At 38.3% G+C, this 26,456-nt stretch overlaps 1 protein-coding gene across 10 annotated transcripts in view; it reads left to right on the top strand.

Moving 5' to 3' along the window:
- side (motor axon guidance molcule sidestep) overlaps nt 1–26,456 on the top strand; it is a 704,399-nt gene that overhangs the window by 627,446 nt on the left and 50,497 nt on the right. For all 10 annotated transcript variants that reach the window (XM_073961267.1, XM_073961269.1, XM_073961268.1 and 7 more), the window contains exon 16: nt 12,736–12,991. In XM_073961267.1, the coding sequence (XP_073817368.1) occupies nt 12,736–12,991 (256 nt within the window). The remainder of the gene's footprint in view (nt 1–12,735; nt 12,992–26,456) is intronic.

The raw sequence follows: 26,456 nt of genomic DNA on the forward strand, positions 1-26,456 counted from the left end.
GTGCTTCTTCCATGAACAAGTTTCCTTGAATTTGACTTGTCTTTCGAAGACCCACACGGTCGATTGCAGTTTTGTTTCGAGCTCATACGCATAGATCCAAGATTTATCGTCTGTGGCGTTCTTATAAACGTCGTTTAAAGCAAATCAAACCTTTTTTGAACGATTGCCAAATTGTGCCGGGTCTAACGACAAAATCCCATTTTTGCGGCTAGGTGTTCATATAATATCATATATGTATACCTCTATCTTACGGTATATAACATGGCGATCTTGCATGGCTTGGTTTCGGCCACGATTGAAATCTTTGAACCAGTTTTTTATTGAGCTATAGGATGGTCCTTTATCGAAATACAAAGATTTAATTTGATCGATGCACTCTTGCCGCAATAAGCCACGTCGAAAGTTGAGGAACATGTCCGTATGTCAAACTGTCCTAAGTACGTTTAGGCTAAATGCTGTTTGACTTTCCAAAAAAAGTCAAATGGCTCCTGGTAACACGCAGTATTGCCTAGGCCACACAGTTATCGTACAGCCCTCGTAGGGTGAGTACCCAGCAAAATGTTTGATGCCAAAGATGCCATTCAATCATGGGTGCAAGTGACCTGGCATGCCATCTTTTTACCATCTTCATCGATGAATTTGACATGAGTGTGGACCCCAAAAGATGCTATTCATTTCTGAATCCAAAGCATGTCATTTACACCAATCCACGATGGGGCCGATGACAGGTTTTTGAGGCAAAAAAAATTTGGTCGATATCGGTTCATATATAGATATAGCTCTCATATATATGTGCGCCCGATTTCGAGTAATTGATGGACCAAACACGAAAATTCTGTCCAATTATGATGATATTTGGAATATGTGGCGGAATTCGGACTGGAAATAAGTTTGCCAAGTTATTTTGAAATCGGTTCAGATTTGGATATAGCTCCCATATATTTATTCACCCGATTTGAGGTATTTGGTCCAACAAACACCCAATTTCTGTTCAATTTCGATGAAATTTGAAACGTGAGACAGGATTCGGTTTAGAAATATGTTTGCCAAATTATAATGAAATCGGTTCAGATTTGGATATAGCTCCCATATATATTTTCGCCCAATTTAAGGTATTTGGTGCAACAAACACGCAAATTCTGTCCAATCGCCTCCTGTGTTGAACAGCTCGGCTGATAATCCATCGGCTCCTGCAACCTTAGTTTTTTTTTCAGCCGGTTTATTGCTGTCTTTACCACAACTTGGCCGGACGGTATACTTTCAATATCATCTTCTGAGATTGGATTTGCAGTAGCTTCGTCGTATCCTAAGCACACTTTCTGTATCAGGTACTAGATTACCTTGCTGGACCAAGACCTGGGTTTTACCAAGATATTACGGACAGTATTATGGCAAAACACAGGTGTTGGTCCCTCCTTCATCTCAACTGAACATTGACCTCCCCGTGGTGTGACCTACCAGCTACCTTAAACACCCATATCAGCCATGTATATATTCAGTAAATCTCGCCTATATTAAACAGATGGATACTTTTGCCACCGTCGAGAATATTATCTTTTCGGTCCTGTTAGTCGCCACCGGACATTCAGCGTGACATCCGATGATAAATTAATGTACTCTGATATTTTTGGCAACTTAATCTATTTCTGTTCTAGTCACAAATATCTCTTTCAGATAGTGGAGTGAGCCTGCAGCAGTAGAAAATTGATTTCTGTTATAATAGAGATGCCACCCTTTTTATAACCTCTGCCATTAGGCTAATGAGGCCATATCCACTTTGATACGATGAAAATGTGCCTCATCGAAATAATTGTTTTCGACCCCATATATGTTTGGACGAAATCCGTTGTAGACAATTTGGAGTCGCTTTAGCCATGTCCGTCTGTTTAGCTGGCCGGAGCGCACAATAACTCTCGAACGGATTCAAATTTTGGATTTCGTAATATTTAATTCAAACTTAGATGGATCTTATCGGTTCACTGCTTAGGGTATCCCCCACAAAATTTCAATTATTTTTTCGCTAAAATGGTGCGCACGATAACTCTCAAAGAGGGAACCCGATGTGATCCAAACTTTGCACGTCTTAATATTTCTTCCACACATATGAAGATGAGGTTCGAATATGAAATACATATATCGGTTCACTCCACAAGTGCAGTTTATAAACAACTCTCGGATCGTCGAGTATGTTGTGCTCGCAGTCCCTTTTAAAAGGGTACATTTTTCGGGGGCAAGTCCATACTTCCTAAGATAATGTCCCGAAAGCTTCAAATAATCCTGCCGGCATCTACTCAAATGACTGACGAGCACGACAACTTACAAATGAAGTATCCGATTTGGCCGTAACTTTGCACATTGTAAAATTTCCTCCACACTTACATACATCAACTTCCAAAATGGTCTACACTGGAAATCATCATCGGTTCAACATTTTTGCTTAGGTGCAGTTTAAGGGCTGTTCGAGTATATTTTGCAAATTTTTAGCGAAACTACTTTTCGTGGTCGCGATTCGCGAGCGACTGTAAAAATTGTATCGGGGTAATTCCATACTGTTTTGAGATAATTACCCTAAAGCTATACAGTCGCCTGCTATGGCTTTTAAAGGGAGTCTTAGACACAATCTTCGCACATCGTAATCGTTCTTCCAAAAATACGTGCAATTCGAAAATGGACTATCCATCCAAAGCTTTGGCCCTGATGGAATCTCCATGGTAATGCCGAAGCAGCAGGATAAGCCGGGAGTGGAGTATCTCACTAAAGTTCTCAACTTGTCGCTATCCACACTCATTGTTCCCGAAGTCTGGAAAATGGGCAAGGTGCCAGCAAAAGTGAATCGTACAGGCCGATTTCGCGTTTGTCGCCCGTAGCAAAGACCCTTGAGGCCTTAGTCCTCCCCAGTATCAGAAATAGCTATCAAGTTGCCGATCATCGGCATTGATTCCATAAGCAGCACAGCACGACAACTGCGCTGCACGCCATTACCACACATATTTGTCATAGACTCAACCAGAGACGGCCGTACGATAGAACAGTGATGGTGGCACTTGACTTATTAAAAGCCTTTGATACAGTCAGGCACTCCACGCTGTTTGAGGACATTGAGCGGACAACCCTCCGGCCAAGCTTGAAACGTTGGATAGTCAATTATATGTGTGGACGCCAGTCATACGTGGAATTCAGGGACAAGAAGTCCAAAACCCCGTAGAGTGAAACAGGGAGTTTCCCAAGGTAGGGTGATATCTCCGGAACTGTTTAACCTCTACCTATCCTGTATTCCGCCCCCTCCAGACGACATCGAGATCGTAACATATGCGGATGATTGCACGATCCTGGCGTCAGGTACCTATCCCGATGACATCTGTGAGAGACTGAACAACTTATCTTATCTTACCATATTTTTCCATTCGAGGAATATGCAGATTTCCGCCACAAAATTAGCAGCCAATCTGTCGTGGTCGACGGTAGCAGAATTCCGACCACAAACTGCCCCAAAATTTTAGGGGTCACATTCGACACTACTTTCACGTCTTGCGTGCACGCCACAGCTATCTGCGATAAACTGAAAAGTAGGAACAAGGTTCTTATGTCCCTAGACGGCAGCACTTGGGGTGCAGATAAAGAAACTTTGTTGACCACATATAACACGATAGGTCGGTCTGTGGTAAGCTATGCGGCGCCAGTTTGGTCCCCGGTATTATGTGATACGAATTGGAAAAAGATTCAAACTTGCCAGAATGCCGACTTGAGAACAGCAACAGGTTGCCTCCTCAAGTCTTCAGTAGACCATCTACATGAGGAGGCAAAGATTCTTCCAGTAAAGCAACACAATGAGATGCTTTCGTTGCAGTTCTTGCTTGGGTGTTACCGTGAGAGCCATCCCAATCACCATCTGCTGGCTAGGCCGACACATTCGGGCTTATCAAGAAGGATATTCATGCTCTAGAGACGGAGGTCCAACAATATAGGAGAAAACCCCTAAATAAACAGGCATATCAAGCAATAGTGTTCACACGGATGCAGTTGCTACGGCCATAAGCAAATATAGTGTGAATAAAGTCCTCGAAATACATCCCCAATCTATTGCAACTGAGGAGCGTCAGCTGCCACGACAAACTAGAGTAGTTTTGGCTCAACTACGATCGGGATATTGCAGTCGCCTAAATTCTTATTGGGCGGAAATCGATCGCGCCGTGCAAGACATTTGCCCAGTATGCGGTATGGGCCCGCACGACACAAAACACCTTTTCAACTGACAAGTCAAACCTACTCATCTAACTCCAGTGGATCTGTGGTTACATCCCATCGAAGCAGCTAATTTCCTGGAACTGGAGATAGGCCCAGAGCCAGATTGAACAGAAGAACGAACATACAAACATAATAACAAACACTGTTACAACAACAACAAGAAGATGGACTATATCGGATTATATGCTTAAGAACAGAGTCACACCTATTCAAGTATAAATCGATCCATACTGGGTTTTCTTTATTTGCTTGTGTCACAGACTGAAACAAAGACGACTGATTATTTTTGACTTGTTCTGTTAAGACTTCTAAGACACAGATTTCTCCCCCTTTACTCCTACGTATCAAATCGTTCCCCTCCAACTTCTGCAGGTCATTTCATTTATTTATATTAAAAACAAATACCAATACGTGACTTAAATATTTACCACAATTCATATTCTCCGAGGTCATGATTTTAATATTAACGCCCCCCTTTCAGTGAATTGCGAAAATAGAACATTTGTTAAACAAACGATTTATTTACATCACATTAGTAGGGTATTAAAAGACATATGGTGGATATTTATGTTGTTGTACACACATGTATGCATGTGTGTATAAGAACCACTACAACTTATGCTTTTGGCTTTTCATCATTGTGTTGCCTTTTTCAATTAGCCATTTGTTACACACCCATTATTTGATGAGAGGAGGACGATATAAAACAAATGCAAAAAAACACATTTTGCGAAAAAGACTTTGCAAAAAAAAAACGCCAAAAGCTTATTATCATCGTACAAAAGACATAATTCATAGAACACGGAAGTAATATCAAACAATTTACGCCTCAATGGAAAAACAAGGCAGACCGCCTTAAACAGGAGCAACAAAAAAAAAAACACTTTGCACTTTTACCAGAACTGGTAACAAATGGAAGAAAATAAAATAAAAAAATCTTGATCCAGGATGAGAGTAGAGAATGACTGGCAATTGAAAAAAACTGAGGAGTTTTGTCTCAAAATGAAATAGAAAAGTATAATATGAATTACGCCCCCCATTTAAGACTGAGAATTGAAGCTAAAACAAACATAATATCACCAGACAGGAGGTAGAAGAGAAAAAATTCCTTCACCTGAGGCATTACAAAATATTTGCAAAAAACAAAATGTAATATTACATTTCCGTATTATGTTCTACTTATGAATAAATCTTCTTCCAATGTAGGGTGGTTATTGTCCAAATAGCCTTACACAACTACCAGCCGTAATGAAATCATCCTTCTACCCAGCAATTACTATAAGCTATGAAAGTAGACGCTGTCTTCAACTGTAATAACACACATGCACAAAGTCCACAAACACACACTCATACCAGAATAACGCTTTTCTTCAAGGATGTATGTGTTTGCAAAGCAGTAGCAAATAACTTCCGTTGACTTTTTCACTTATTTGCTACGGAAGTCCTATAATTTAGAAGATTAGTTGTTGCCGGTACATCCTTGCATGAATTACAGGACCTCTGAACAAAATATGTGAAAAAGGTTAAAATGTTATTTAAATTTACCATAAATTTCCAAGTGTTATGGTGTGGATATAATCTTAAAAATGGAGGAAGTTTCCTGTTTTTTCGATGTAACAATATTATGGTTGCTGATAACAAGCTTTTTGGTTATTAACTCAATTAAATATCACATTTGCGTTACGTATAATAGGAGAGGTTATAATACCGCAGAGGTTATAATGCTCTAAGCGGATAATGAGTAAAAGTAACTGTATTTAATGTTCGGTGGCATACCTCTTATTTGATTTACTATAAGGGATATTTTCCCAATTAATAACACCTGCTATACGTTGATACGTGCAACATGGGGCAGCTTCGACACTAGTGTGTCTTCGCCAGCTCTGATTTTATTGGTGCTATATAAAGATCACACAAGGGAAAGTTGTGATTTAATCGAAGATCTACAATTTTCACTTTGATGATCTTCATGTAGCGCCAATAAAGTCGGCGCTGCCGAAGGCACAACATCTACCCTTAGATTATAAAAATTAATACAAATGCATAATAAAAATCGAAAGAAGAGAGTATAGATCTTTGATCTTTGTGAGGTCTTCTAGTTTCTAGAGGACTTCTATCTACACAAGGATTTCATCATATAAAATATCTATAAGATGTTCTCGGATTCAGTAGAAACTGTCATAGGAAAATCGTCGAATACCCTTTGAAATGGGGCTCAGTAAAATCGTAACCACCTCAACAATGAGGCCGACTCCATCGAATAACCATATAAGCTTACTAAGAAGTTTTGTCTTCCTCTTAGAGACATTCATGTCGTAATTTTTCGATTAGAAACTTTAGAAACGTGAAAAAGTATTATTTTATGATAAGTTCTTTGAGAAGTATTCTATTTTAAGGTGTTTTTTGCAAGTCTTCTGTTCTTAGGTGAGACATTTTAGAATCTTAAGAACCTATAAAAATTCCTTGTTGGAGAAAACATTTTATATGCCATTTTTATACCTTCAACCTTTAGGCTAACATGGTAAAATGTGCCTCATGCGCCGTTTCGGACACTTTGGAGTCGATTTAGCCCTGTCCGTCGGTCTGTCGGTTTGTCTGGCTGCCAGGATCATACTCTAACTCTCGAAACGGCTTAAGTGAAATTGTTCAACATTTGATCCTCTTAATTTCTTATTAAAACTGAGATCAAAATCGAATGTGGGCCATATTGGTTCTCTCTTTCCGGAACCTCCCCCAAAACAGTTCAAAAAATTTCGTTTAATTTTGTGCACACGATAACTCTGGAAGGGGTATCCTATTTGGTCCATACTTTGCACATGGTAATATTTCATTCCATTTCAAATATCTCGGATCGTTTTGAAATTTGTAGCAGCATATTGTGATCCCCACCCCTTATACGTGGATATATTTTTCGGGTGCAAATCCACACTTCCTGCAATAATGGTTCATAATCTCCACAAACACTGCCTGTGCCCACTAAATTGACTGAAGAGCACGATAGCTTACGCATTTACCCGAAACTTTTCCCATCGTAAAATTTCTTCCTAACGTACATCAAGTTCGAATCAACCAACAACTTCGGTTACTTCTCTCACAAAAGTTTAAAATGTTCGCAAGTCCAGTTTAAGGAAAGCTTACGAAGACACTCTTCTTGGCTCTGTTTACAGCGATATAAAGCTATTCGTGGCCAAATTCGGGGTTTTCAGACATAATAGTCCAAAAGCTTTAAAAATTCTACTGTGATCAGCTAAAATGACTGTTGGGCACGACAAGTAGTGACAAACAGTGGTCCAACCTTTGCCTTCTAAATTTTCGTTAAGTTTTCTATTAAAAACTTTAGAACCCTAAGGAAGTATTTACTTATAATAAGCTTTTAAATTTTTTCGCAGATATTCTAAGATAAATCTTCTGGACATCTTCGGAGACCTCATGAGGTAATCTAGAGAAAATGTGAATGTAGTCAAAATATTGGCAACTTATAAGAGTGTGTTTGTAAGTTTGTATTCACGCAAGCTATAAAACAATAACAAATCAAAACATTTGTTCTCTTTTGTACGCTCTTTCTGTGCGTTCGGGTCGTGTGCGTGTAAATTGCCGAAAATCATCGGCACCGCCGTGCCAAATGTGACCATGCTTGATCTAAAGACAGCAGAATTATTTTTCTATACTTCGTAGGGCCTCCTATTAAATACAGAATACCTCCTGACGTCAGTTGCAGAGGTCTATTGGCAACAGAATACCTATTGATGTCCTCTGTGCACAAAGAAAACATCTCGGGGTCTTCTATATGCAACAGAAGACCTTTTGAGACAATAGCAGACCTTTTAGGTTCATCTGTAGGCAACAGAAGACCTCTGGTGGTCACCTTACAACTATAGAAGACCTGTCTTTTAAAGACTACAGAAAAAACACCTCTTAAAGTCTTATGTCGACTACAGAAGTCCTCAAGTGGGACTTCTCTAGAAAAAAAGAGTGTGTTCTGAAGTCTTCTTAAGAAAACAGAAGACCTCTATCCATTTTCTATAGGCAACCTATGGAGGTCTTCTATGGACAGCGGAAGAACTCTTAATTCCTTCTAAAGACAACAGAAGACCTCTTCAAGTCTTCTATAGACAACAGAAACCCTTTTAAAATCTTCTATAGAAAACATCCTTAGGGGTTCTACAGACCACAGAAGACCTCTTGAGGTATTTTATAGTCAACAGAAGGCGTCTTGAAATCTTCTAAAGACAATTATCTCTCGATGTCTTCTCTAAAAAACAGCAGACCTCTTGCAATCTGCGGTCTGACCTCTGGATATCACCTTTGAACTACAGAAGACCTGTTGATGCCTTTTAAAGACTACAGAAGACCAATTGACGTCTTCTATAGAAAAAATATATCTTAAGGTCTTCTGTCGACTACAGAAAACCTCAAGTGTGACTTCTCTAGACAAAAGCCTGTTGGGGTCGTTCTGGGGTCTTCTGAAGAAAACAGAAGACCTCTATTGGTCTCTTAAAGAAATCAGAAGATCTCAATTGGTCTTCTATAGGCAACGGAGGTCCTATTGTGGTCTTCAATGGACAGCAGAAGAACTCTTCATTTCTTCTAAAGACCACAGAAGACCTCTTCAAATCTTTAAGGGCAACATAAAGTCTTTTGAAGTCTTCTATAGAAAACATCCTGAAGTCGTCAATAGACCGCAGAATACTTGTTAAGGTCTTCAACAGAAAAAAGACCTGAAGAGATCTTCTATAGACATCAGAAGAACTTATAGGATACTCTATCGATTACAGAAGATCTAAAGTGGGACTTCTTTACATAAAAAGCCTGTTGAGGCCGTCATTAGAAAGAAGAAGACTTCCTGGGGTCTTCTACAGAAAACAGAACACTTATAATGGTCTTCAGAAGAACTCTTAATTTCTTCTAAAGACAACCGAACCCCTCTTTAAACCTTCTATAGGCCAAAGAAAAAATCCTGAGGTATTCTATGGGCAGAAGATCTCCTGAGGTCTTCTATACACAACAGAGAGCCCTGAGAGGTCTCCTGTAGGCAAAAGAGGACACTGTGATGTACTTGTGGTGAATCTTGAGGTCGTCTCTAGACATCTTTGGAGACCTCGTATTGTATTTTATAGGCAACAGAAGCCCAATTGAGATATCCTGTAGCCAGAAGTTATTGAGGTCTTAGTAAGACGGACCTCTTAATATCTTCCATAGACAGCAGTAGTGGAATTCTGTAACTCATTTTTTGATTTACCGAAAAATTGTGAATGAAAAGTATCAATAAAAGCTGACAGCACTGTTGCTATCGGAGCTTTGCTTTGGTTGTTAACATACCGAAATTATAAGCATTTAAATTTTAGAGATATTTGTCGGTAACTCGAAAAATGAATTACAGAATTCCACTACAGATCTCTCAACGTTTACTACCGACATAAGACCTCTTGAGCTATTCAATTACAGAGCAGGAGGAAGTTAGGAGAATGAAACTCATAATCGTACCGCGGGTTCCTCAGTTTACGCAACTGTGTCAGTGGTCGTTATGTGGTAGATTGATGCACTCAGCTTGGATACCAATAGTTAGAGGCGGATCCTGCTCCTACTAGTTCGTTTGCTTTTTGGGATCCATGAAAGAACTACTCTAGTCAAAGCACCGCGTGACTTTCGACAAAATTCCTATTGAGTTTTATAGACAGTATCTCCGTCTCACAAAGAATGCAATCCTCAGGTATCTTTCTACATATCGAGACTATACCACAATTCATCTTAATGGCCGTCCGTGTTCACCTTGGTGCCATAACTCGTCAGTGGTGTCGATAAAAATTCTTACTAAGCTTCCTTTATGGTCAATATCTCGGCCTGACAAAGAATGTAATTCTCATGTAGCTTTGTTTATATCGATATGTTTTTTTTTCGAAAGGACACCCGAGCCTACTCCACAATTCCTCTTAAAGTCGTCCATGTATATCAATTGGAATAAAATGCATCATTGAGGGCTTCGGCAGGAAAAATATGCATACTTTTTATACCCTCCACCATAATATGGAGGGTACAATTAAATTTGTCATTCCGTTTGTAACACATCGAAATATTCATCGGAGCCATATAAAGTATATATATTCTTGATCAGGGTAAAATTCTAAGTCGATATACCATGTCCGACTGTCCGACCGTCCGTCCGCCTTTTGAAATCAAGATACAGCTCGCAATTTTTAAAATAGAGCTTTGTAATTTGGTATAGAAGTTTCTATTACTCTTAGGATGTCTGGTATTGCAAATGGGCTACATCGGTCCTCGTTTTGATATAGTCCCCATATAACGATACCACCCGATGTTCGGTATTTTGAAGGTTATGGCCACAATAATCCATTGAAATGACTGAAATTTGGTATTTAGTCTCCGTTGGGTGTATTCAACTTTCCCCTTTACAATAATCCATTGAAATAGGTGAAATTTAGTATTTAGTCTTCGTAAGGGGTATTCAACTTTCCTTTTTAAATTTGTTCGTATATGTCCACGCCTTTATATAGCCCCCATAGAACGGAACCTCCAGATTTTCGGTATTTTGAAGGTTATGGCCCCAATACCCCATTGAAATAGCTGAAATTTTGTATTTAGTCTTCGTTGGAGGTATAAAACTTTCCTCCAGAAATTGTTTGATACTGGTCTACGCCTTAATACAGCCCCCATAGAACGGTACCACCCGATTTTCGGTAATTTAAAGGTTGTAGCTTCATTATCGCACCGAAATGCCTGAAATTTGGTACTTAGCGTTCGTTGGGGGTATAAAATGCCCCCCCAGAAATTTGTTAGTATGGGACCACGCCTTCATATAGCCCCCAAAGAACGGTACCTCCCGATTTGCGGTAATTTGATGGTTGTGGCCTCACTAATCGTCCGAAATTTGGTATTTAGTCCTCATTTGAGGTATACAAATTTTCATATGAAATTTGTCGGTGTAGGTCCACGCCTTCATGTAGCCCCCATAGCACAGCACCTCCCGATTTTCGATATTTTGAAGGTTGTGGCCACAATAACCCACCGAATTGACTGAGATTTGGTATTTAGTCTAAGTTGGAAGTAAAACCCTTTCTGACTGAATTTGGTCGGTATAGGTCCACGTTTCGATATAGCCCCCGTAGAACGCTACCTCCAGATTTTCGTAATTGTGAAGGATGTGACGTCACTATTCCACCGAAATGACTGAAATTTGTTATTTAGTCTTTTATGGGGTCATAAAATGTTCCAGAAAAGAATTATCAGTATAGGTCCACGTCTTCCTATATCCACCGTAGAAACGTGCCTCTTGATTTACGGTATTTTTTTAGATTTTAACCACGCTGTCTTACTGAAATATCAGAAATTTGGTCTTCTTTGAGTCGTAAAACTTTACGCCAGAAATTTGTCGATATAGATCGACGTTTTAATATAGAACGGTACCTCCCAAATTTCGCTATTTTGAAGGTTAGCGGCATTGTTTTACCAAAATTGCTGAAATTTGGTATAAAGTCTTCTTCATAAACGAAAGGAACGAATCCATATTAATTCAAATACGGCCCGGCCGAATTTAAAGCCGTTCTTACTTGTTTTCTGTGTTGTTGTCTTCTCCACTGTTGACCACCATATGTAAGTAGTGGTCTAATTATGCTGATGTAAATTCTTGGGTCTAAGATAACAGCTATGTGATTTTATAGGGATATTTCCAGTCTACGATAAATATATTCGTAGGGAACAGTACCATCTGAGTTTTCCCGGGGTTAGCCCTTAGGTCACTGCTTGTGTCAAAGTATTCAGTTTCAGAGCACAGTTCAGAATTTTATTTGCGGAAGATTTTTTAAAAGATATTTTCACATAATGTCCAATTTTATAGAATAAAGAAGAAATATTTTAAAGAAGCATTTTTCTGGATTTTGAATGTCACATATTTATAGAGAGCCCTTAGTAGATATTTTTCCCTTTTGTTCGTCCTTGTCCTTTTTTATCCAAGAACTCAACTTCTTTGCATAATAACATTTTACCCATCATGAGCATGTTATTTGTTTTTTTTTTTTTTTATCTAATCCAAAAAACCTCTCCCACCTACCTCCGCTATTTATTTTAATACCATCTGCTATTACTTTTCACTAGGTGATATTATGGCTCCGCAGGTGTTACATAAATATTTTCAAATCTGATTGCAATAAATGGGCATGGAAATAAATCTTTATTCCCACATATAATTCTATATGTAATCGGTATTTCTTTTGTACATTCATTCATTCATATGAGTATAACCTCCATTACCGTGTTGTTTTTTCTCTGAATATTTTACATTGTGACGTATAATTTATGTGGTTGATCCCCAAAACGAAATCACTCATACGTCCCATTTGAGTTGAAAAAACACTTCTGCTCTACATAGTAAAACAAATAAATTCTGCCATTTAAATTTATTGCATTTTTTGTGATTTTATTTTATGACCTGTGTTGTTGATGTTTTTTTTCGCTTTGTTTGTTTTTGTATTTCAGATGAATCCATACTCTCGGAGGATCCAACACCTGCCGAAACAACGCATCATGTCAGCGGTAATGTTGGCGTGGCAGCAAGTGGTGCTGGAGCCAGTATTGGTGGTGGTCCCGAAAAACAATCAACACTATTACTATTGGCGGCAGTTGTGGCTATTGGAGCGGTTATTGTGACATCAATTATTGTGGCGGGTATTGTGGTTGTTTGTAAACATCGGCCACGAGCACCTCAGCCACAGGATGTACGGAAGAGTATGAGGTATGTAAAATATAAAATAAGGCATAAATTAGTCTAACAAAAAAAAACTACAATACATATATAACTAGAAACATGTGTGATAACAGCTAAGCATGACCACTTAGCAAAGGCAAATTTGAGGTACTTTTTAAGGCCTTCCATTAGTTGTGAAATATTCCTTTAACAAGTGCTGACATACAAGGCAAGAAACTCCCTGCTAACCCACCCCTGTGTAAGCTGATAATTGAGATTAGTGTTTAAGTTAGAGTTTCTACCGAATGCCTTCTCTTTTAGGTACATGCAGGCTACAAAATTTCTCCCATGTATGTATTTTCACAATGTTATTTATGACCCTGTTTTTATAATTGCCTCTTGAATTGAGGCAATTTCCATTTTTTCGTTGTTTGTTGTTAATGGGGATTTTTTCGGAAGTAAGTCGTGTTACCCCCTATAATAGCAGAGGCATAATGAATATGAAGAACCTGCCACAAAGCATATGAGTAAAGTTTTTTTGCCAGTCTCACAAAATTTGCAATTCAAATTGTGACTTGTAAATTAAACTCCAAAGGAGAAAAAATGTTAAAGAGGATAGCTAGCTTGGTCTAACACATACATATGTATCTGTGCACATGCAGTGAGAGAGACAATTTGGTTTTTGTTTAAATAACACCCTTCAAAAAACATTAAAATCATTTCCCTGTCTTTACAATTGCATATTGTGATACTGAAGTATTTAGCTTTCCATTATGTTTGGTACCTCTAGATAAGAGACCACCCTCATTTCATTCATTAACATTAAGTTACGAATGGTTCAAAGTCGGAATTGTAGTTATTTACATATGACATTGTGAGATGCCATAAGATACGAAAATAATTCTTTCGCACAGTAATCATTACAAGCTCTTATCTAAGGCTCCATAAACTAAGTTGATAATAGGAAGTGTTTTGCAGGACTGTGTAGACATGAGGCTTTTATAAGGTATTCTGTCTATAGAAGAAGGAAAACTTTTCTTCGAAAGTCTTCTCGGAATACCTTCGATAAGACTTCTGTCCATAGAAGACAACTAACAAGTCTGCTGTTCATATAAAACATTTAGAAGGTCTACTGTCTATTGAAGATTTTAAGAAGGTTTTCAGTCTATAGACGACTTTAAAAAAAACGTTCTGTCCTTAGAAGACCTTTAGAAGGTCTTCTCTTCAACTTTAACTCTTCAACTCTTCTCCTAACTTTATGAGATCTTCTGTTCAAAAAAAGATTTATAGGAGGCTTTCGGCCCATAGAGGTATTCTCTCCTTTTGAAGGTCATCTTTCCAAAGAAAATCTTTGGAAGGTCCTCTGTCCTTAGAAAACCTTTAGAAGGTCTTCTATCCAAAGAAGAACTTTTGAAGCTCTGTTGTCCAAAGAAGACCTTTATAAGGCCTTATTTTCAAAGAAGAACTTTAGGAGACCTTTCAATGAAGAACTTTAGGAGCACCCTTAGAAGGTCATGTGTCCATAGAAGATCTTTCGAAGATACTTTGACCAAAGAAGACCATTCGAAGGTTTTCGATCACTACAAGTCTCCAAGTTCATACAATACCTTTAGAAGGTCTACTGTCTATTGAAGATTTTAAGAAGGTTTTCTGTCTATAGACATTTAAAAAACTTTCTGTCCTTTGAAGACCTTCAGGGGGTCTTCTCTTCAAAAAATTGCTTTAGGAGATCTTCTGTTCAAAAAAAAATTTATTGGAAGCTTTCTGTCCATATAAGGCCTTTAGGGGGTCTTCTGTCCTTCCAAAGAAAATCTTTGGCAGATCCTCGGTCCTTACAAAAACTGTTAGAAGGTCTTCTATCTAAAGAAGAACTTTAGCAGCTCTGTTGTCCAAAAAAGGCCTTTAGAAGGCCTTATTTTCAAAGAAGAACTTTAGGAGATCTTTCAAAGAAGAACTTTAGGAGCACCTTTAGAAGGTCATGTGTCCATAGAAGACCTTTCGAAGATACTCTGCCCAAAGAAGACCATTCGAAGGTTTTCGATCCCTACAAGACCTTTAGAACGTCGTCTGCCTTTAGAAAATCTTCTGTCCTTAGAACTTTGGGAGAATACCTTTAGCAGATCTTCTATTCTTAGAAGATCTTTAAAAGGTCTTTGGTCCATAGAACCCCGTTAGAAAGTCTTCAGCCTTTAGAGGACTTTAGGAGGTCTTCTGTCTTAAGAAGACTTTTAACAGGCTTTATGTCCTTTTAAGACATTAAGAAGATCTTAAGTCTGCAGAAGACCCCTAGAAGGTTTTCTGCCTAGGACGACCTTTAAAATGTTTCTGTTCTGTTAAAAGAAGAACTTTAGGAGGCTATTTCTGCATAGAAGATCTTCTGTCCACAGAATGAAAGAAAAAAATCCTTGAAATGTCTTCTGTCCTTAGAAAATCTTTAGAAGATCCTGAGTCCTTAGAAGATCTTTAGCAGGTCTTTAAAAGGTCTGTCCAAAGAAGACCTTTAGGAAGTCTTCTCTCCACTTTAAAGATATTCGGTTCTTAGAAGTCTTAAGAAATTCTTCTCTTCAAAAATACCTTTAGAAGGTCTTCTGCCCGTATAAGACTGTTAGAAGGTCTTCTCTGTCTATAGAAGACCTATACAATATCTTCTCCCTGAAGAAGCCATTTAGGAGGATTACTGAACATAGAAAAACTTTAGAAGGTCTTCTGTCCACAGAAGACTTATAGGATATCCTCTACGCACAAATGTCCATAGAAGACCTTTAGAAGGTCTTCTGTCTTTAGAAGGCCCTTAAAAGGTTTTTAATCTAAGTAAGACCTTTGAGAGGTCTCCTATCCAAGGAAGGTCTTCTAAAAAAACAAGACATTTTAATGTGTTTATGTCCTTAGAAGACCTTTAGAAGGTAAAAGGAACCCTTTAAAAGTTCTTATATCCATATAATAATGAACTTTAAAAGGTACTCTGTCCATAGAAGACCTTTGGAAGGTCTCCTGTCCATAGAAAAGTTTTAGAAGCTCTTCTACCCATAGTAGACTTTTAGAGGGTCTTCGTCCATAGAATAACTTAAGCAGGTCTTCTGTCCAAAAAAGGCGTTTTGAAGGAACTGTTAGGCAAACCAAATAGCATATGTTGGACAATACAATTCTTCTTTTTATTTCACAACTGATGTCGTTTGTTGTGTTTACGGTGGTGCCGAGGTATACAAAGTCTTTTACTACCTCAAAATTATAGGAACCAACTTCAGCAGTTGGTCCGATCTCAATGGACGCATGGCACGTCGACACCATCAACTTGGTCTTCTCGTCGTTTACCGCCAGACCCACTTTAGCAGATTCTCCTTCGAACTTCATAAAGGTGTCGGTTACTTCTTTTACTGATCGCCCATGATGTCTATATCAATAGCATAAGCAAGTAACATGTGGCTATTGGTGTAGATTGTGCCACTTCTTTTGACGTTTGTCTCTCGGATAACCTTTTCTAGCAGGATGTTGAAAAGATCACACGAAAGATTGTATCCTTGCCTGAAACCTCTTTTGGTACAAAACTCTTCGGAGAGGTTCTTTCCTAATTTAATTGAAGATTTTGTATCAGTTAGAGTCATTTTACAAAGCCGAATGAGCTTTGCGGGGATACCAAATTCAGACATGGCTTGGAATACATTTGAACGTAGCGGGCTGTCGAAGGCTGCTTTATAATCGACAAAAAGGTGGTAGGTGTCGATTTGCATCTCTTGGGTCTTCTCCAGGATTTGCTGCAGGGTAAATATCTGGTCAATGGCCAGGTCTAAAGCCGCATTTGTATGGCCCAATTATTTCGTTGACCATTGGCTTTAGTCGTTTGCACAATATCCCTGACACTATCTTGTAGGCGATAGGGAGAAGACTTATGCCCCTATAGGATAAAGTCTTATCTCCTTTCTTGTGGACGGGACACAGGATGCTCAGGTTCCAATCGTCGGGTACGCTTTCTTCCTGCCAAATGGAGCTAACCAGCTGATGCATACACCTTATCAGCATGTCGCCTCCGGTTTTAAACAGCTCGGCTGGTAGGCCATCAGATTCTGCTGCCTTATTATTCTTCAGCCGGTTTATTGCTGTCTTTACCTCATCTTGGCTGGGTGGTATACATTCAATACCATCTTCTGGATTGGATCTGTGGTATCTTCGTCGACTTTGCTACTATTGGATACCAACAGTTTGGAAAATTGCTCTTTCCATATCCTTAGCACACTGTCTGTATCAGTTACCAGATTACCTTGCTGGTCTCTACAGGAGGATGTTAGTCAGTTTGATGTTTCACTCTTTGGTAGAATTTTCGGACTTCATACTGTCTCCTGTACATCTCGATTTGTTCACACTCCCGTTTTTCCATCACTCTCTTTTTCCTGCGGAAAAGACGTTTCTCCTCTCTCCTTTTCTCCCGGTACCTCTCTCGTTCGCTACGCGTTGCTACTGATTGTAAAGTAGCTCTACATGCCGCTTTTTTCTCTTCTGTAGCAGCACGACACTCCTGGTCATACCATGGATTCTTTAGTGGAGGTCTATTGTATGCAAGTACTGATTTTGCGGCTGTTTGCATGGAGTGGGCAATGTTTTGCCATTGTCCTATTATGTTATCGGGACGAGGAGTGCTTTGATTAAGCAATTGGGCCAGTTGAGTGGAATATGCTGTGACTATCTGTTGTGATTGCAGCTTACCGATGTCCAACTTCCGTGTTGTGTCTGTTTGCACTTTGTTTGCTACGTTTAATCTGGCACGTACCTTTGCTGAAACAAGGTAGTGGTCCGAGTCTATGTTTGCACCTCGGAACGATGGTACATCCAACACGCTTGATGCCTGTCTTCCATCTATCACAACGTGAATGTCACTTGCCCAAATAAGATCTTAAAAAAGTCTTCTGTCCTTAGAACGTCTTTAAAGGTCTTCTGCCTAAAGAAGTCCCTTAGAATGTTTTCAGTCCTTGGAACATCTTTAGATGCTCTTCTATTCAAAGAAGACCCTCAGAATGTCTCCTGTTCATAAAAGGTATTTTGTTCATAGAAACATTTAGAAAATCTTCTGTTTATAGAAAATCTTTATTATTGAGTCCACAGAAAATCTCCGTTTTTCTATAGAACAATTGTGCAAGGTCTTCTTGTTATAGAAGACCATTGAAGGTGTTCTATTTCTTGCGACATAATGTTTTTTTTTTGCAAAATCTCTAAAAATTCCTACAGTGACCAACTAAACAGGTCATTAATCCAAACTTTGATCATCCTTGTCTTTCGCTCAAACTTAAATCAATTACGAGGATGGTCTACCTCGGATGCTTCCTGGTCGTTCCTCATAAAAGTTAAAGCTGTTGGCAGTTTAAGGGCTGGTCGAAGATAGTTTGAAATGCTCTTCGAAGCTACTCCATGTGGCTCTGTTTAGAGCAGCGTCGCCCAAGAATTTCCATCAATGTTTTAGTATGGGTGTATGCATGAGTGAAGAAAACAACAACCACATGATGTTTATTGTTTGTTTTCATTCAGCTATGCACAAAGCAGTACTCTAGCATCGATTCATGGCACAAATACTACAGTCACACATATTATTTTGTGCATCGTTGTTTTCATTACACTATAAGTGAGAGAGAGAGGAGCAAATGCAAAAACAACTCAGTGGGCGCCCTCTCTGTACTGTCTTTGCAAAGAAGCGTGTCCCTGGTTTAGTGCCATAGAAACTTTCTTCTTGGGCAGCTCTAAAAATCTTATGGTGACCAACTAAAATGTCTTCTTGGCTACATAACTATCGAAAGAAATGACTCCCAAAATGTGTTCAGGTGCCTTTTCATTAGGCAGCTCCTCTACAAAAGCTCAACACTAATGCGCTTTAAAGCACTTCACGGATCGGCTAGTTTCGCGATGATATTAAAAATTTTGTTTGCCAGAGGAAGCCAATACTTACAATGATCTGGACCCTGAAATGCTCTAATATTTAGCTCCATGTATTCATACACCTCTCGCTATGAGGGGTATATTTGCCACCGTTGCAAATGTTATGCTGCATGGCGTGGGAATCGAACATAGGCCTTCCATTTTCAAGACGGATAGGTTAACCACTGTCTGCATCATCTGTGAAATATCTCAGTTGCAACCTCAACATTTTGGGTAATTCCACCCAAGATGAAAAATTCAATACCTCTTCAAGTGTTATATGAACCCGATGTCCAAAAATACTTTCTGAAAAATTAACATATCTTTCCTTAGAAATTTACAAAAAAGGTCTCGCCCACATCTTGAAGAATTTTGATTTAATTGTTTGCTCTCCTAACTATTACTAGAACTATCTACCAATATTTTAGAAATCGGTGATGACAAAAATTTACGTTTTGGCCAATAACATTTAATCAGGGCACATACACATAATAAACCTTCTTGATGTAAAAGAAATAACCTCTTGTCCCTTACGTCATGTTCATCCAAAAATAGTTTTATCCTACTATTTTATCCATTCAATAGAATAAACTCAATTAATGCCCCATTTGACATAACGTTTCCAAGAAATTGCATCTGTTTATGGCAAAACCGGAAATGAGACACCAGGATACTGTGTCAATTTAATTTCAAACTGTGTCTGACCCCCTTTAAATATTTTTCTCATAAATATGTATTTGTGGCATGGTTGTGAAATGATTTTCAAGTTTTTCCTAGAAGGATGTCCGGCCAGCCATCTAAAAATTCTATGCTTATTTTTTCTGGTGTTGTTGTAAAGTACATCTTAATTACAGCTATATTATCCGTTCTCATGAAACGTTTTACGAGAATTACGAGCAAGGAATAAGTTGATCATTTGCACTAAAACGGAAGCAACAACAACAGTAACAAAAATATATAAAAGTGTGTGTGTGGCATAATTTCCTTTATTTTAATTCATTTCCTGTTGGTGTTCGGTTGGTAGGTATGTAGGCAAAGGAACTGGTTGGTGTTGATGGTAATAAAGGCCAGCCAAGGACATTTTGGAGCAACAAAAACTTTTTTCGGAACTTCCTTTTTAATTTGTTTAGAGATCTTACTAAGACCAATAACGACAACAACCTTACGAATCTGCAGACGGCAGCTAGTTTGTTAGGCCAGTCACAGAAACTACAAGGCCATAAATAGACGTTAATAGTTTTATTTGCAACAGACCAATCTCAAGAAGTAAAAGTAGCAGTGAATTTCATGATCATGAACATTATTACCACGTCGCTACAGGAAGGAGGGGGAGGCGGGGGACAAAGGCTGGAATATGCTTAACAATCCGTGTTCCACAAGCATTAAATCTGGGCCCACATATAACTGTACCATAATGTGGCCCATGGTATGCTTGCCTACAGTACTCCTTACAAAAAATTATGACTGTTATGGCTGTTGTTTGGAATGTTGGTGATGTTGGCAAATTTTCCTTAAAGTTTTGTTACTGTGCCACTGTTTCATCTACCAGGCTATGCGGCAATAACTTTAAACTAAAACGGACTTGGCAACAACTACATTTTATGGTGATTGAAAATTATGAGACTTTGGAGAGTGTTGGCTGGCAAGCAAATGAATGTCATAGCAATTGCAATTCTCTTTGCTAGCTGCGGTTTGCCACTTTTAATGTTGTTGTCTCGACAAATGAATGAATGAAATATTCCTTATGTAGCGTTTTTGGATGGAGGGGATGTTGAGAGTAAGCTATGTAAATAGATTTTGTTTTCTGGCTTTGTAATGAGCTGTCATGGTCTTAAGTAACAAAAAAGTTGTTAAAAACTTTTCTCAAAAAAAAAAAAAAAAACCGAAATCTACCAGAATATCAACTTGAGACAAAGTTGGCGAGTAATGAAAAAAATTTTTGGGTCTTTACTAGAGCACAAAGTAAGTTTGTTAGGGGGTCAATTGCATTCTAAAGCATTTTTGACGAAGGCAATGTTGTAATATACCAGAATAGACACAATATATTGTGGAGGAAATCTATAGACAGAATATCTTCTAATCATCTTCTATAGGCAGAAGAGCTTCTAATGGTCTAGTATAGGCAAAAAAAAAAAACGTCTAAAGGTCTTCTATAGAAGCTATTCCTATGCTAAGCTATTCCATGGAACAATTCCTTATACACATCTTCTATAGACAAAAACTCCTCTAACGATACTCTGTACATAGATGACCTTCTAAAGATCTGCTGTAGACAGGGGAGTTTCTTATAAAAAGTCTTCTATAGCCAGAAAACCTTCTGTCTGCAGAAAATCTTTATAAGGTATTTTATGGACAAATGAATTTCTAAAGGTTTTATATAGACAGAAGACAATTTAATCATCAGAAGACCTTCGAAAGGTCATCATTATATCGAATACTTTTTCTAGGTCTTCTATATACAGAACACTGGCAGAAGTCTTCTATATACAGAAGACCTTTTAAAATTTTTCTTTAGAGATAAGACATAACATCCGGCAAAGGTCGTATATAGAGAGAAGGCCATATAAAGGTATTCTATAGACAGAAAACATTCAAAAGATCTTCCAAGGACAGCAGACATTCTAAAACTTTTCCATAGCCTTCTAAAGGGTAGACGTCCTTCTAAATTGCTCCTATAGGGAGAATACCTTCTAACCGACTTCTATAGGCAGAAGATCTTGTAAAAGTTTTCTATAGACGTAAAACCTTCTAAAGGGTTTCTATAGGCAGAAAGGTCTAAAAGTCTTCTATGGAGAGAAGAACTTCTAGACGTCATCTATGGAAAGAATACTTTCTGACGGTCTTTAATAGAGATATATACCTTCTGAAAGTAATCCAAAGGCAGAAGATCTTTTACAGGACAAAATAGCTGGTAAAGACCTCTATAAACAGAATTCATTTTAGAGGACAGTCCTAAAGTTTACGAGAAACAGAAGACGTTATGAAGGTAGTCTATACACAGAAGACCTACTGAAAGTCTTTTACGGACCGAAGATGTGCCAATATGGAACGTGTTTGCTTGGGAAGCTGCCGCTCTCGGTCCGAAATTGTAGGTGGATGTTGATTTAAGACTTTATGGCCCTCTTTCGGTTTCTGATGCCGCCTGTTGATGCACGGTTTTCATGGATTTTGAAGTCGAGTGACGTACAGTTGAAGTCCTTAGGGATGTGTCGGGGAGGTCGATTTTCTATCACAACGGGATGGCTGGGATGACACTGCAGATAGCAATTGCAGTATCTGTTTAGTCAGCTACACGCCAGCAAAATGTTCGATGCCAAAGATGTTATTATATTATGGGTGCAAGTGATCTGGCATGTCATCTTTTTGTCATCTTCATCAATGAATTATATGAGCTGGAACCCCGAAAGATGCTATTCATTTTTGGATCCAAAGCATGTAATTTTCACCAATGCTTTGACATGTCATTTCCACTAATGCTTTGATATGTCATTTATTGAGCCAAAATTACTCTGGTTTGTCCTGACAGCTGACGCTCCTCAGCTGTGATAGATGGTGGATGTTCTCGGAGGACCGCATTTACACGATAGTTGTTTATTGCATCTGCGACTGCATTCATGTGAATGCTACTTTAACCTGCTTGATAGGCTTGTTGATCTAGGTGTTATCTCTTGAGAACGTTGGACGTCTCTTTCTATATCATGAAGACCCCCTGGCCAGCCTGGGTCCGTGGTCTGAATTGTGCTACCATCGACCATGACATTAAACTCTGTTGTTCTCAACTCTGCCGCCCAAGTAGTGAACAGAGTTATGATATTTGTATATTCCTCGCGTGAAAAAAGGTGGTAAGATCGCAAATATCATCAGGCAAGGCACCTGACGCCAAGATCGTACAATCATCCGCATACGTTACGATCTAAATGCCGTCTGCAGCGGTTGGAATTCAGGAGAGGTATATGTTAGACAGTTCCGGCATTATCACCCCACCTTTGACAACTCCCTGTTTCACTATACGGGTCTTGGACTTCTTGATCCTACACCTAAATTTTACGTATAACTGGCGTCCACACATATAATTTATTATCCAACTTTTCAAACTCGGCCGGAGCGTAGTCTGCTCGATTACTTGAAACAGCGTGGAGTGCTTGGCAGTATCAAAGGGTTTGGTAAATCAAGCGCCACTATCACTGTTCTATCTGATTGAGTCCTAGACTAATATGTGTAGAGATGGCCTGCAGCGCACTTGTTGTGCTGCTTACGGATCCCATGTTATCGATCGGCAACTGCACAGTTATTTCTGATGCTGGGGAGGACTAAAGCCCTAAGGGTTTTTGCTACGGGCGACAAAAGCGAAATCGGTCTGTTCGATTCACCTTTGCTGACATCCTTGCCAGGCTTTAGTAGCTGGTCTATTTTCCAGACTTTGGGAACGATGTGGATGGCTAGCGACATGTTGAGATCTTTAGTGAGATTCTTGACTTCCGGGCGTCCAGCTGTTGCAGTTTAAGCACCGTCGCTACTCGCAACAGAGTTTACTTCCTCCGCAACTGATTTTGATTCATCTTACAAAAGGTTTTTTACTTCCCATCACCAGTACAGATTTCGACATGGACTCCAACTGCAAATTACTAATATTTCGTGAATTTTTTTGCAACATTTTGGAACATGTTTTTATTGTTCTGCAGAGCAGGGTTCTCTAGAGCAGGCAAGAAGACTTTTATAATACCAAATAGTGCAGTCCGACTCTATCTTTAGCTTCATGATTGGGACTTTCTAGCATAATAAATCGTATATAGCTTTAAACTTATTGAGATAAATAAAAAAAATATACATGTGTATAAGTAGAAACACAAAATTCATCTTTATTGGATCGATGGAATGGGTTTAAATGCTGATGAAAAGATTATCATTTGAACCAATGCAAAAGATCCAGTGAAATCATGGCATCTCATAGAACCACTTCCATAAAAATTTGCTGGGGCATTATGTTGTTTGACTGACAGTATACTCATATCCTCATGAAGGTGATCCACACTGCACATTTGAACACAACCCGCTAAAACTCGGAAAGCATAATGTGACGTTCGTTCTAACTGGAGCCGCATAATTAAGGTATTTCGATGGCTTTGAACGTCACTATTAATGTTTCTTTATCACAGCTCCAATAAGTGGAGGAGAAGTAGAGGAGATTTTCGAAGACTACTCCCAATACACGCATGACTTTGTAGGGAATAAAGCAAAACGTAGTATTTAAGCCTAAGGGAAATATTATGATGCTTGGTCCAATATCAGTCACTCCTTTAGGTTACTATGGAGCCAAGCAGTTTTATTTTTTTGATCACCGTAGGATTTTGTAGAACTTTTGTATCGCCCACCTTTGAACTAGATGTACGTTTGTATGAATTTTTACGATGTGCGAAATCGTATACTCAATTCATAAGTTATTGTGCTCATCAGTTATTTCAGTTAGTGCCGGCAGAAATGTTTAAAGCTTTTGGATCGCCTTATAAGAAGATATGGACTTGCTCCCCAAAAAAAAGTACCCTCGTAATAAAGGCCTCGGGGACTCATTGCTGCAAAAATTTCAAAATAATCTGAGAGCTGATCTTAAACTGCACTTATGCAAAACAGTTTTGAGGTTTTGTGGAGAAGGTACCCGTGGGATTGGAACCTTATTTATGTCTCGATGATATATTACCATGTGCAAAGTTCAGTGGACAGTAGGTCCACCACGACCAGTAGTGGAATTCTGTAACTCATTTTTTGAGTTACCGACAATTATCGTTAAAATTAAAATGCTTATAATTTCGGTAATTAACGATGTTTTTCGTTAAGTTAGCGACGGATAAAAAGTAGTCGTAAAGTACTACCGACAGAAAGTGTACTGCCAACTTTTATTTGAACTTTCCATTCATAATTTTGCGTTTTAATGTTATCGATTTTAGTCGGTAACACAAAATATGAGTTACAGAATTACAGTTATAGAATGGGGGAGGTTCCCGAAGGAGCTGAGCTGACTTGATCTAGGTTAAAACGAAATACAGTATAACCGCGATAATTAGGGCTGCGATTCACGAACAATTAAATTATTTTTAACATTCCCCCTGCTCAGGTTTGGAAATAACAAACTGTTAAAAACTCAAGGAAATTTGAAAAGTTTGTTATTTACGGACCTGAAAAGGAAAGAATGATCTAAAATAATCGAATTTTGAGCTTGAAGAATCGTTCCTAGAATCTTCATTTGTTCTAGAGACTTGTTTGTTCAAATTTAAGGTACATTTTAGTAGTTGGCTGTATCCTTAATTTTTGGGCGGTTGCATATCTTTGGACCAGAGTCAGAGAAAAAAGTATAAAAATTGGATATTTTACAAAGATTTTTGCTATTTTTACCATTAAGAACCGTTCATAGACATTTCGTATGTTTCAGAAAATTGTTTATTGATGCCTTTGCTACAATATTGTTGTTGATTGTTTTCTTGAATTTGAACGGTTTAGTATCTATGGAGCAGAAGCCGAGAAAAGAGGATAAAAGTCGAAATTGTTTTGCTATTTTGACCATTAAGATCCGTTTCTACATAGTTCGTATATTGTAGAAAGATGTTTATTGAGATCTGAGGAACATTTTTGTAGTTGGTTCTTTGCTTCATATTTTAACGGTTTGATAGCTGTATAACAAAACTTGAGAAAAATTTTAAAAGAAATTTGACCATGGCGATTTTGACTTTGCAGATGAAGTTTGATGGATTTTATGTGTTCACAATTTTTGTTCTTTTAAACAAGAGCTACAACTTTGCCTCTGAGATGAATTCAAAATTCCTAACGGTTTGGAAGATATAGTCCTGACTAAATGACCCTTTTTACTTCAAAGCTTCAAACTTTTGGAGGCCTATAACCGCGAAAGTAGATGAGTCTGTTTTTTGGTCTTCTATCACGCTGCGGTGTGAATAATTTTCGTGTTGCACAGTGTAATATTTGGTTTCGCAATTCTTTTTCAAATCAGTAATATACAATTCAAATTACAGTTGAAATTATTTAAATTTCGACGTTTAAAATTTCAAATTATCTCGTCGAAATATCTGCTATAAATTTCTAATACATTTTATCCGCATGAAGAATGTAATGATGGATTAACGAACAACATTTGACAGACACAATTCCCCGAAACATGTCTATAAAATATATGTACATACATACCTTCCAATTATTATCAGTTCATTCAAAGTCAATTTGCTAAAAATAACATAAATATTTGCTTTGAGTCACCCAATACTACTCACCTTTGATACGTTATACAGTATAGTCTCGATAATCCGGACACTCGTTAATCCGGACAACGCGGTAATCCGGACACTAGAATTTTTACATTGTAGACTCGGTAATCCGGACATCTCATATTTTTCGTACCTCGATAATCCGGACATCAATATTTTTTCCAATCTTGAGCATTAGATTTTTATTTATTACCCTTTTTAACAATAGCAATTGGTGTATAAATAAGAAAAATTAAGTTTTTCAAATTTTTCCCTCCACATCTTCTCTTTCTGGCTAGCCACTGTTGACTCAGTTATACAGTAAATATGGAATTAACTATTTGAACCAGTCGAATAATTTTCTACCT

Source organism: Musca autumnalis, unplaced genomic scaffold (assembly GCF_047663935.1).
Source record: "Musca autumnalis isolate F117 unplaced genomic scaffold, ASM4766393v1 scaffold_1, whole genome shotgun sequence".
In the NCBI taxonomy this organism is placed as follows: Eukaryota; Metazoa; Arthropoda; class Insecta; order Diptera; family Muscidae; genus Musca; species Musca autumnalis.